General features: G+C 37.2%; 1 protein-coding gene across 4 annotated transcripts in view; it reads left to right on the forward strand.

Moving 5' to 3' along the window:
- Positions 1-12,765, forward strand: part of FNIP1 (folliculin interacting protein 1) — a 122,424-nt gene that overhangs the window by 94,609 nt on the left and 15,050 nt on the right. For all 4 annotated transcript variants that reach the window (XM_060415623.1, XM_027969957.2, XM_060415624.1 and 1 more), the window contains 4 exons: positions 5,547-5,693; positions 6,578-6,747; positions 9,584-10,994; positions 11,832-12,000. In XM_060415623.1, the coding sequence (XP_060271606.1) occupies positions 5,547-5,693; positions 6,578-6,747; positions 9,584-10,994; positions 11,832-12,000 (1,897 nt within the window). The remainder of the gene's footprint in view (positions 1-5,546; positions 5,694-6,577; positions 6,748-9,583; positions 10,995-11,831; positions 12,001-12,765) is intronic.

A 12,765-nucleotide genomic window follows, 5' to 3' on the forward strand; every position in this document is an offset into this window, starting at 1 on the left:
ATATTAAAACAATGATCCATAAGCACATTGCTGAAATGCTAGCTAATGTTCATAAATGCAAGAAGGTTATGATGTGCCTTACAGAGAAAATGTGTTAGATAAGCTTTTTCAAGGTATGCATCATAGTGCTGTTGGCTGTGAATTCATTATTGGTGACTTGACAGAATATTAAGTAAAGTGTCTAAACAAAAACATCAAACAAGATTATATATTGATAGACAAAAGTGCTGTGACCAGTGGATCACAAGAACATGACCCTGCATTTTCCTCATGAACAGTGATTCATTGTTCACTAATTCAGTGTTTCTGTTGACTTCATAGATCATTGCTGCAAATAATGAGAAGCATTTTAAAGTACGTGTTTATTTGAAATGAGATGATTAATGAATTTTGGGTAGTTGAGAAGGAAGAGGAAGGAAATGATTCACATGTGTATTGAAGTCCTGTAAGCTAAAGAATTGAGAACTATGTTTAGTTAGCACTGCTGCCTGGCAGACATGAAGTCCTTGGATTTTTTTTTTTTTAATTTTAATTGGCATATAGTTGCTTTACAGTGCGGTATTATTTTCTGCTGTACAGCAAAGTGAATCAGCCATATGTATACATTGAAGTCCTTGGATTTTTACTTAGATTTCATGTATATCAATGAAAACTAAATCATGTCATAGTTCCCTTCTAAGTAAATAGAATTTTTCATTCTCTAGGGACAGATGAAGAAAAATAAAGGGTCAGAGGACTGAAAATACTTGCCTTTCTTACCATTCATCAGTAGGGAATAATCATTAGAGGGGCTAGAGAGCAAGTACTATTATTTCTAGGTTGTTAATGATAACACAGAATTTTGTGTAGTGAGAGCTGTATCATGTAATTTTTTTGCCTTTTCACTTGATACACTTCAAAATCATGGTGCATAGTTTTATATATCAAAACTCTAAAAAGAATGTCCTCAGAGACTCGGCTGTGCTAATGTTAACAGTATGACTGTGGCATAGACTTGTATTAGGTTGGTACAAAAGCAATTTTATTGCTATTTTGCATTGTTGAACTTTACTATTTGGTATTGTAGTACATCCTTAAATAAATGTGGTGGGTTATATATCATTTTAATGTGCATTTCTTTATTTTTTGCTAATGGCTTTTTACTTGCTATTTATTTTATACTTATTTTAGACTAGGGAAGTGATGTTAGACAAAAAGCAATTTTGCAGGACTTTCTTATTCGAGTTCAAAATAAGTCATAAAGCAGTGGTGAGAACTCACAACATCAACTCATTTTGCCCAGGAGTTGCTAATGAACGTACAGTGCAGTGGTGGTTCAAGAAGTTTTGCAAAGGAGACAATTGCCTTGAAGATGAGGAGCCTAGTGGCCGTTGACAATCACCAACTGATAGGACCATCAAAGCTGATCCTCTTAAAACTACATGAGACGTTGCTGAAGAACTCAGCATCGACCATACTATGGTCATTTGGCATTTGAGCAAGTTGGAAAGGTGAAAAAAGCTCAATAGATGGGTGCCTCATGAGCTGACCACAAATCAAAAAAATTATCGGTTTGAAGTGTTGTCTTCTCTAATTCTACACAACGACAAACCATCTCTTGATCAGGTTGTGACGTGTGATGAAAAGTGGATTTTATGTGACGACCAGCTCAGTGGTTGGACCGAGAAGAAGCTGCAAGCACTTCCCAGAGTCCAGCTTACACCAAAAACAGGTCATGGTCACTATTTGGTGGTCTGCTGCTGGTCTGATCCATTGCAGCTTTATGAATCCAAGTGAAACCATTATATCTGAGAAGTATGCTTAACAGATCAGTAAGATTCACTGAAAACTGCAGTGCCTGTAGCCAGCTTTGGTCAACAGAATGGACTCAGTTCTTCTCCATGAAAACGCCTACCCCCACATTGCACAACAGTTGAAAAGTTGAATGAACTGGACTACAAAGTTTTGCCTCATCTGCCATTTCACTTGACCTCTCGCCAACTGACAACCATTTCTTCAAGCCTCTTGAGAACTTTTTACAGAGAAAATGCTTCCACAACCAGCAGAAGGCAGAAAATGCTTTCCAAGTGTTCGTTGAATCCTGAAATGGAGTTTTACACTGTAGGAATAAACAAACTTAGTTATCATTGGCAAAAATGTGTTGATTGCAGTGGTTCTTGTTTTGATTAATAAAGATGTGTTTGAGCCTGGTTATAATTTAAAATTCACAGTCCAAAATCGCAGTTGTGTTTGCACCAACCTAATGGTAGACAGCATATTAAAAAATAGGACATTACTTTGTCAACAAAGGTCCGTCTAGTCAAGGCTATGGTTTTTCCAGTGGTCATGTATGGATGTGAGAGTTTGACTGTGAAGAAAGCTGAGTGCCGAAGAATTGATGCTTTTGAACTGTGGTGTTGGAGAAAACTCCCTTGGACTGCAAGGAGATCCAACCAGTCCATCCTAAAGGAAATCAGTCCTGACTGTTCATTGGAAGGACTGATGCTGAAGCTGAAACTCCAGTACTTTGGCCACCTGCTGTGAAGAGCTGACTCACTGGAAAAGACCCTGATGCTGGGAAAGAATGGGGGCAGGAGAAGGGGACAGCAGAGGATGAGATGGTTGAGTGGCATCACCGACTCAATGAACATGGGTTTGGGTGGACTCCGGGAGTTGGTGATGGACAGGGAGGCCTGGCATGCTGCAGTTCATGGGGTTGCAAAGAGTCGGACAGGACTGAGTGACTGAACTGAACTGAATGGTAGACACTATTATTCTGAAGAAACTTCTGAAAAATGAGTTGATCAGCTTGTTCATTCATTTAATCAAAAAGGACATTCACATGGTTAAGAAACAAAAATTACATACTGACAGTTCCAATAATGAAAAGTAAATGAACCCTATCCTACCTCTCCTATCCCCATTCTTGTTTCTGAAGAACATCCTCTTTGAACTCTTTAAGTATTTATTTTGTTATTTATCTCCATATTATTAAACAGTATACTTAATGTAGCTGTTTCCTGATTAATCAATTGTAGGGCATATTTATCTCCTGCCATGAATTCATACTTGATCTTTGTTCCTTTAGCCTTGCAGTATGGTTTTAGCACTGTCTTTCAGCTTTGGTAAATTAGTTTCTCTGATAATTTATTTTCCTCTATTTTCTCTCTTGAGTTTGTTTTATTAGAAATTGACACTCCTGAATTGATCATCTGTATGTCTTTCTTTCATATTTTTCTTTTCTTTTTCTGAATATATTATTTCCTATTTCCTCTGGAGTCCTTTGTGTGCGTGTTTCTGTCTTTGTTTGTGTCCCTCTCTCCTTGGAGGCTTTACCTATGTATTAGTATCAAATGTTGGTTGCCCATTAAGAATTGAGAGCGAGGAACCAAAATAAAGGTTGGGAGAACAGATTGGAGAACCTTACTTTAGAGCAGTGTTGCTCAACTTTTTTCATTTTCACTGCCTAAAGGAGCTTAAACATTTTTTCCCCCATAATTGCTGCCTCTGCCATGAAATTTTAATACCACAAGATTTACTATATATGTATTTATGTACTATGAAAGAGTCAAATATCAGGGAGGGTTTGGGGATGTCATTTCCCTGGGCAGGTCCGTTGCTACCTCTGATGGGGTAAAAGGTAGGGGTAACAAACCATTTATGGGCTTGAATTAGTCAGTCAGTTTATAGTCCTATATTACTCCTGACCTGCTTTTGAAAACTTAGACTCTCTTCGCTTCACTGGGGCAAATTAGCTTCTCTTTGTACATGTCGCCCGTTATGAGCACCATAATCCATCATCTGTCTCTACCCTGCTACTTCAGTGAACATTTCTTCTCTGTTTTGTCTTCTAGAATCTTATTAGATCTGTAATTTTAATTTTCACTTAAGTTTCAGTAAAATTCACTAAAGTTCTATCTGTTGTTGTAGTTCATTTGATTTTTAAATCATTAAGGTAATGTTCATTTGGGGCATAAGAACTAAAAGTGGATAAACTTTTGTTTTCAATGTTTTATCCTATCTGGATATCCTTAATAGTCATTTAAAAATAAGCATTATCACATATCCCTCATTTATATCCTACTCCTATTTTTCTCTTTAAGATGCCTGTAGTTTTTTCCATTCATACATTTTTAAGTTCTCAGCAGTTATTTTGTGCCCTACCAGTAATTCATTAATGTGACCTGTATTTGTCACTTTATGGTAATATAGCCTATTCATATTAGGTTGAGATTCAGTAAAACTTGAACAAGGAACAGAATTCTTTTTCTTTGTGAATTTTGAAAGTGAAAGTGAAGTCGTGTCTGACTCTTTGCAATCCATGGACTGTAGCCTACCAGGCTTCTCTGTCCATGGGATTCTTTAGGCAAGAATACTGGGGTAGGTTGCCATTTCCTTCTCCAGGAGATCTTCCCCACCCAGGAATCAACCTAGGTCTCCCGCATTGCAGGCAGACACTTTAACCTCTGAGCCACCAGGGAAGCCACCAGAATTCTAGTTATTTTAAATTATATTAAGGTAGGTATTGGAGCTTTGTGGAAATCTCTAGAGCCTTACTAATACATTAATAACCATTAGCTACCTGTGGCTATTTAAATTAATTCAATTACAACTAAATAAAATTTAAAATCCAATTCCACAGTCACATTGACCATATTTTAGTTATTTTGTAATTACATATGACTGGCTAGTGGCTACCAAGTTGGATAGTGCAGATAATAGAACATACCCATTAGTGCTAAAAGTTCTATTAGAGAGGACCGTTTGAGAGAGTAGTAAGTCAGATACCATTCTGTGACTTCTACGAGACTGACCAGTTTCTTAAGCCCCAACGTTGTGGGAGTTGCTTATCCTGGTGACTGTATAGTACTTTACCAAACAGATATTAATGTAAAAAAAAATAATAATTGCCATCTTAAAGGTATTCTTTTTTTAAAAAATTCAAATTTATTTATTTTCATTGGAGGCTAATTACTTAACAATGTTGTATTGGTTCTGCCACACATCAACATGAATCCGCCACGGACATACACGAGTTCCCCATCCTGAACCCTCCTCCCACCTCCCTCCTCGTACCATCCCTCCGGTTCATCCCAGTGGAAGAGTCTCAGCACAGGCAACAAAATGATGCTGATAAACTATTGTTCTGAGTGGGTACTATTGGCAAGCTGTTACTCCATTTAAAATAATTTTCTATGTTGTTGATGATTTGTAATATAAATGTAAGTATAGCTTTATACCTTAGAAGTGTACAGCTAGAAAGGGTCTAGAAATCATCTAGTCCTTTCCTTTCATTTTACAGGTAAGGGTAACTGATGCTTAAAGTAGGGCAGTAATTTATCCAAAGGCACACAGTCTTTGAGCACAGATCCAGTTCTAGGACCAAAACATTTTGAGTTCATGTTCCCCCTTTCCCTTGGTACTATGCTGAGGACAAAGAAGGAAAGACTTGATTCATTCATTACCTCTTTTCTAAATCTTTTAATAACCTAGGTGGGAGCCAGCAACATTAAGAGTATGTAATTCTGTGAACTGAGTTTTATAATGTGATTTCCTCTTTTTTTTAGAACAACAATTTGTAATCTTTATACAATGCCACGAATTGGAGAGCCTGTCTGGCTTACAATGATGTCGGGGACTCCAGAAAAGAACCAGCTTTGCCATCGTTTCATGAAGGAGTTCACTTTTCTAATGGAAAATGCTTCAAAAAATCAGTATGGCCCTCGCTCCCTCCCATCCTCCCTTTCTTGCATCTATCCATCCATCTAAGCTATCTTAACTGTCTTAGCTGTTATTTATAATAACTGGATATCTAGATTGTGATCAAGTTCAGTTATAAAAATGAAAGAGTTAATCATTGACTTTGGAAGTTTTCATATTATTAATGAGCAAGACAGAATTATAAAAGGTAATTAATATAATTAAAAGCTATAGAAGAAGGCCAAAGAACCTTATGTTGAGAAACAGTAGAAACGTGTTTCTGTATTAAAACTCCTGACATCTTACGAAACTGTGTGAGGCTTCTCATTTTTCATAATTACATCTATATATGCAGTTTCATTCTATAGAAAATAACTTAAAAAATATATAGGTAAGTGCCAGAATGCCAATAACAATGTTTTCAGTATGGTACTTTATCATATTGCTTTCTTCTAATCATTCATCAAATTCTTCGACTCTAGATGAGTAATTTAACTGTTTATGTTCTCTAAACAAAGTTTTCTTAATACTTTCCTTCATTTTCCTTGTCACTAATTGGGAAATGTATAGATGTACTGGTTGATTCATAAACACTGGAAAGAGTCCATAGGTTTTCCAATAAAATGGCATTTTTGTTTTTTAATTATGAGTCAAAATAGCTCCTTGTGAATGCTATCTTTATTTTGAGGAATTTTCTTTTAACTAGTACAACAAAAAATTTATTAACTTTTGTTTTCATCTTGGTGATATACCTATCCTTTAGCTATCCTTTCCTCTATTCTTTCCCTTTTTTATGATGATTGGCCATGTACCCTCTCTGCTTTATTCTATCACCTGCTTTTTGCTTGAGGTTTTATGAAAGCAGGTTAGAATCTGATAGGATGCATTTTGTTTTCAGATTCTTGCCAGCACTCATTACTGCAGTTTTGACCAATCACCTTGCCTGGGTTCCAACAGTCATGCCAAATGGACAGCCACCTATAAAAATATTTTTAGAAAAACATTCCTCTCAGAGTGTGGACATGTTGGCAAAGACTCATCCGTATAATCCACTTTGGGCACAATTGGGTATGTATTCTAAAAACCTTTACCTAATGCATTATACTTAGACTTTTGTGTAACTATCTGGAGTTATTTTATAGCAAAAATAAATAGAGAAAAACTAAGTGCTCTCTTTTCCCCTTCCTTTCTAAAGCACTTCTTCCTTGTTGTTTCATGACTGCTACATTGTCTTATCCCCGTCTTATGTATAATATTCCTTATGGATAGAGACCTGCAACTGCAACAAAGGAGCAGAATTTACTACTAACTTTGGGGGCTTCTGAATTTTTTATATCAGTACTTTGCCCAGAAAGAATGAATGAACAAAGTTACCTGTGATCTCTAGAATAAATCTGGTTAACTGAGAAGCAGTCATCGAATTTTCCATTGTACCATGTTTGTTTCTTTTGTTGAGTAAATTTTGAAAATGTTGCCGTTAGTGCTGCACACCCCACTAAATAAATGGGTAACAGGAGAAAGGGTTTAACTGATGAGTAGACAGTCGTTAGAAAGGCAGTGTAGCCTGGAGCTTAAATTTAAGCATAGGCTGGGGAGTCAGGCATACCATGTTTGAATCACAGTTACCCTGTTTATAAAGTAGGGATAATAAATAGTATAGGGATTCCCTGGTGGTTTGGTGGTTAGCATTCTGTGCTTTCACTGCCTTGGCCTGGGTTCAGTCCCTAGTTGGGGAACTGAGATCCCACAAGATGCATGGAGTGGCCAAAAATATATAAAATAAAAAATAAATAGTACATACTTTATAATGTGGAAAGGAAATGAAATAATATGAGTATAGTATTTAGGACAGTGGCCGGTAAATACATGTAGTTGATGTTATCCCTGCTGTTACTCTGTTGCTATTTGGTGATGGGGAAAGAACTAGTGAGAACATTGTGGTAGAAACTTTTAACTTCTCTTAGTTGTTAGGGTGCGTGAGCTTAGGGTGCGTGAGCTTGCCAGGCAGATTGTCATGTGGCTTATTAATCATATGACCAATCAACCTCCCTCCCTCATTCCCACTCTATTTCTTCCTTCCCTCCCTTCCTCCCTCCCTCCCTCCCTTTTCTTTCTTCTACATAATTAAGGAATAATTGGCATACAACAAACACACGTATAAAGTATACAGTTTTGTAAGTTTTGATATATATATGCAAAATATATATGAAACCATCACCAAAATCATTATGGTGAACTTACTCATCATTACAAATTTTCCTCATGCCCCTTGTAATCACTTCCTCCCTACTCTGCCTGTTCACTTTCCCTTATACTCAGGCAACCATTCATCTGCTTTCTATCACTGTAGATTAGTTTGCATTTTCTAGAATTTTATATAGATGGAATCAAACACTTAAGTGTTTTTCTTTGGTCTGAATTCTTTCATTCAGGATAGTTATTTTGAGATTCACCTATACTATATGTATTACTAATTCATTCTTTATAAATGCTAACTAGCATTTCATTGTATGAATATTTAACATATGTTTTTCCAAATCAAGTGATTCAGTAGTTTTTTTTTTAATTTGAACATTTCAAATCTGTTTTCAGTTTCACAGTCATTTATTGAATGCACAATATATCTAAGGCTCTGTACAAAGAGCATTGGAGGATATAAAGATGACTGTCTTTAGGAAATGATAGTCTTATACTTTAGGTAAAATGTATATGGATAATGAGGATAATTCAGATAGGAGCTATAAGAAGTTAAAAGTTTAGTGGGAGTTCAGTTACAGAAGCTTACTTTTGTCCCAGGGAAGATGCTTGGGTGGGAAACTTTGAGCTGACAGAGATACAAAGGGACGTGAAAGTACATAGCATGAGTAAAGGGGCCTAGGTGTTAAAGTGCTGAGCGTATTCAGGGGTCCAGTTTAAGTAACCCCACTTTAACTTGGACTTTGGATGAATAAAGATGAGAAAAGGTAATTATCAGAAGATAAACCTGGAAAAGTAAAGTGAAACCAGTCATGAAAGACTCCATGCCAAAGCAGTTTCAATGTAGTTGCTTGTTAGTGGAAACCTCGGGAGTAGTTTGAACAGTGGCATCGTGGTGCTAGAGTCAGTGTCTTAGCTAGAGGAGAAAATGTATCATGTTAATACAGTCTATATATTATTTGAGACCTGTTTATGTTTGTTCCTTTAAAAAGTATGAGATTTTTGTAAAGTAAAAATAGAGGTTTTTCAAAAGCTGGATTAAATTCCACTCCCCCCCTTTTAAAATGTAATAGCTGCTCATGTATAGTTTGGACACAGAGGTGAAAATGAATGATGAAGCTGAATATGTTGCCCTTTTGGGTCTGTCGTGAGTATCCAGCTCTCTGGGGAATGGAATGGAAAGGAAAATGAACTTTTAAAAACATGGAAGTTAATGTGAGGTCCTGAGTAGGACAGCAACGGTTGAGGTTCAGGAATATAATTTCAGTGAAGGAAAGTTAAGTATGTGATGTGACTACTTCAGCTCTGCTCATTCTTACTTCTACTGCCTTCCTCTCCTTGGTCCTCGACAGATGTGCTTTTGCACATAAGTACTTTAGTCAGTACTTGTCTACCCTGTACTCTGCAAGGGGACTGGCATGGAACATGTTCTTGGTAAATGTGACTTTCACAACTGACTGACTGGTTGTGGTTTCAGCACCAAAGCAGCTGCTTCAGGAGGAAGCTAGAAAGCCCCTCCATTCACCTTTCTTTTTGGTTAAGATCATTCATCTCATCCTACTCCTGAATAATAACTCATCTCTGAAGTATCCAAAAGTAAAACCTGACCTACCCCTCAGACAACAAGAGTAGGTTTCTGTTAATTGAAAATAGGCTGCTTAGCTGTATAAGTAGAGGATATGTCCATTAACTGATTTTTCTATTTCAGGAGACTTATATGGCGCTATTGGCTCTCCTGTACGGTTAGCAAGGACTGTGGTAGTTGGCAAACGACAAGACATGGTCCAGAGGCTGCTTTATTTTCTTACTTATTTCATAAGATGCTCTGAACTTCAAGAAACCCATCTTTTAGAAAATGGAGAAGATGAAGCCATTGTTATGCCAGGCACAGTAATTACTACCACTTTGGAGAAAGGGGAAATAGAAGAATCTGAATATGTGCTGATCACAATGCATAGAAACAAAAGCAGTTTGCTCTTTAAAGAGTCAGAAGAGACAAGGACTCCTAATTGTAACTGTAAATATTGCAGTCGTCCACTCCTTGGGCAAAATACAGAGAATGTTTTGCGACAAGAGAGAGAAGATATTCAGAACAGCTCTAAGGAGCTGCTTGGAATTTCAAATGAGTGCCAAATGATTTCTCTGGACTGCCAAGAAGAAAATGCTCCCGATGTTAAACAGTACAGAGATAAGTCAAGAACTTGCCTTGATACCAAGTTAGAAACAGTTGTTTGCACAGGATCTGCTCCAGTAGACAGATGTGCATTGTCAAAGTCAGGCTTAGACCTAGCAGAGGAAACGTGGCAGAATGAGGAGTTGCTAGATTCAGGTAATCACGCAGGTAAAGTGTTGAGATCTGCAGGAATGGTTGTGGAAAAAAAACCTCCAGATAAGCTTGTGACAGCTGCATTTTCTTGTGAGGCAACCCAGACAAAGGTTACTTTCTTGATTGGGGATTCTATGTCACCTGACTCAGATACTGAACTTCGGAGTCAGGCAGTAGTGGATCAGATTACCAGGCATCACACCAAATCACCAAAAGAAGAAAGAGGGGCTGTTGATCAGCATCAAGAAACTAAACAAACAACTAAATCTGAAGAGTCTGATATACCGAACATAGTATCTGGAGAACCCTGTGAACGCCCTTGCTGGAATCATTCTGACCTAGAAAGCATGAGTTTATTTGATGAATATTTTAATGATGATTCAATTGAAACTAGGACTATTGATGATATTCCACTTAAAACAAGTACAGACAGTAAACAACACTGCTGTATGTTAGAGTTTTCAAAAAGATTGTGTACAAAAAATAGCAAACCAAACAATGAATGTTGCAAATGTGTAGGAACAGTTCACCAAGATTCATGTAAAACCTGTTTTCCTCAACAAGACCAAAGAGATACACTCTCCATTCTTGTCCCCCATGGGGATAAAGAGAGTTCAGAGAAAAAAATTGCTGTGGGAGCTGAATGGGACATTCCAAGAAATGAAAGTTCAGATAGTGCCCTTGGGGACAGTGAAAGTGAAGATACAGGTCAAGATGTAGCCAGACAAGGAAACAGTTATTATGGAGGAGAGCAGGAGGATTGGGCAGAAGAAGATGAGATACCTTTTCCTGGGTGAGTACACAGTTTTAACCTTTCATATAACTTATAAAAATATGTACCATTCTTTTTTTTAACTGGTCTCTGAAAGTTGGTTGTAGCTAATATAAAAGAAGAGATTATTGTTCTGGACAAATTTTCTTTGATTATGATGTGCTCTTCCAAGAAGGATCAAAGGCTAAGACTCATAGGTACTGTGGAAAAGCTTTGTGAGGACATTAAAGAAAAGTTATGTTGGTGTATGGGAGATTCCCTACTGTCTAGGAGTTTTCAAGCCATTTAGGATAGAATTATGCTCCTCAGAGAGAACCTGTGCTGAGCCTGGCAACTAGGGAGAGGTGATCACTGAGAGAAGGTAGGAAATAGCTGTTAGAAATAATTTTGGAGATAAGAGGAAAGCATAGAACATATACTCTCGGTCAAGAATACAAGGAAGAGATTCATACCTGAGATGTTACACACCAAGCTTTGGGTTTGTGAATTATTTATACTTGGTTTTAAGTGATGGTTTCTGTAATTTGATTGTATTAAGGGTGTGTTACAGATACACAAGGGATAGCCTTCCTAAAGTCTGTTGTGAAAGATTCATGCTCATCTCATTACAGTTGCCCATCAAACCCTTTTTGGATACAAAGGAGTGTTTTGTGTTCTCATTGAGCCCTTAAGCCAGTGTGTTTTTTTTTGTTTGTTTTTAGGCCAGTTTTTATTTAAGGATGATTTTACTTTTAGTATGTTTTATAGAGAATGATGGTACTGGAAATGTGGATTAGTAGAGTCCAAATTTTTTTTGTATGTTTGTAAAATATATTTATTACTGAATAGATGCGCCTTCTTTTGGAACTTTTCTCCCAGGTCGAAGTTAATTGAAGTGAGTGCTGTTCAGCCAAACATTGCCAACTTTGGGAGATCCTTGCTGGGTGGCTATTGCTCTTCTTATGTCCCTGACTTTGTTCTTCAAGGAATCGGGAATGATGAGAGGCTCCGTCAGTGTCTGGTGTCAGATTTATCTCATGCTGTGCAGGTGAGTGGCCTTCACTGCTCTTAAATTTATTCGGACAAACTATTAACCAGTAGAACCCAGAGTTGCCTTTTTTTGGTCACACTTCAGTGTGAAATTGGAGAAGGAAATGGCAACCCCCTTCAGTATTCTTGCCTGGAAAATTCCATGGACAGAGGAGCCTGGTGGTCTCAAAGAGTTGAACACGACTGAACACACACGGATGCACACACAGAACACAGTTGTTCTCTAAACCCGTCACTTTATATGTGGTTACCTGTATGTTTGTACCTGTCATTGTGAAAATTACTGAATCTGTCAAATTGGAAATCTGAAAATATGGAAAATACTATGTGTATTCTTAGGTGTTCATCACCAAGTTATTTATAACATCAGAATATTGCAAATGCATAAATGTGAATGGAATTAATTTTCATTTCTGGCATATAGTATTACAGTTGATTTTTTATATATTGCTGTTGTATCCTGATGCTTTGCTGAGCTCTTTTATTAGTTTTCATAGTTCTTTGTGTGGCTTCTTTGAGGTTTTCTACATACAGCTTCATGTTACTGTCTTCCTTTCCAGTCTGGGTGCCTCTTTTTTGCCCTGGCCTGATAATATAGCCTAGAGCATTTAGTACAGTGTTACATTGAAGTGCTGATGTCAGACATCTCTATCTTGTTCTTTTTCTTAGGGAAAAGACATCAAGCATTTAATTATTAAGTGTAATGATGTTAGCTGTTGGATTCTTATACAATGCTCTTTTATCAGCCGGATAAAGTTCTATT

The sequence above is a fragment of the Ovis aries genome, chromosome 5 (assembly GCF_016772045.2).
Source record: "Ovis aries strain OAR_USU_Benz2616 breed Rambouillet chromosome 5, ARS-UI_Ramb_v3.0, whole genome shotgun sequence".
In the NCBI taxonomy this organism is placed as follows: Eukaryota; Metazoa; Chordata; class Mammalia; order Artiodactyla; family Bovidae; genus Ovis; species Ovis aries.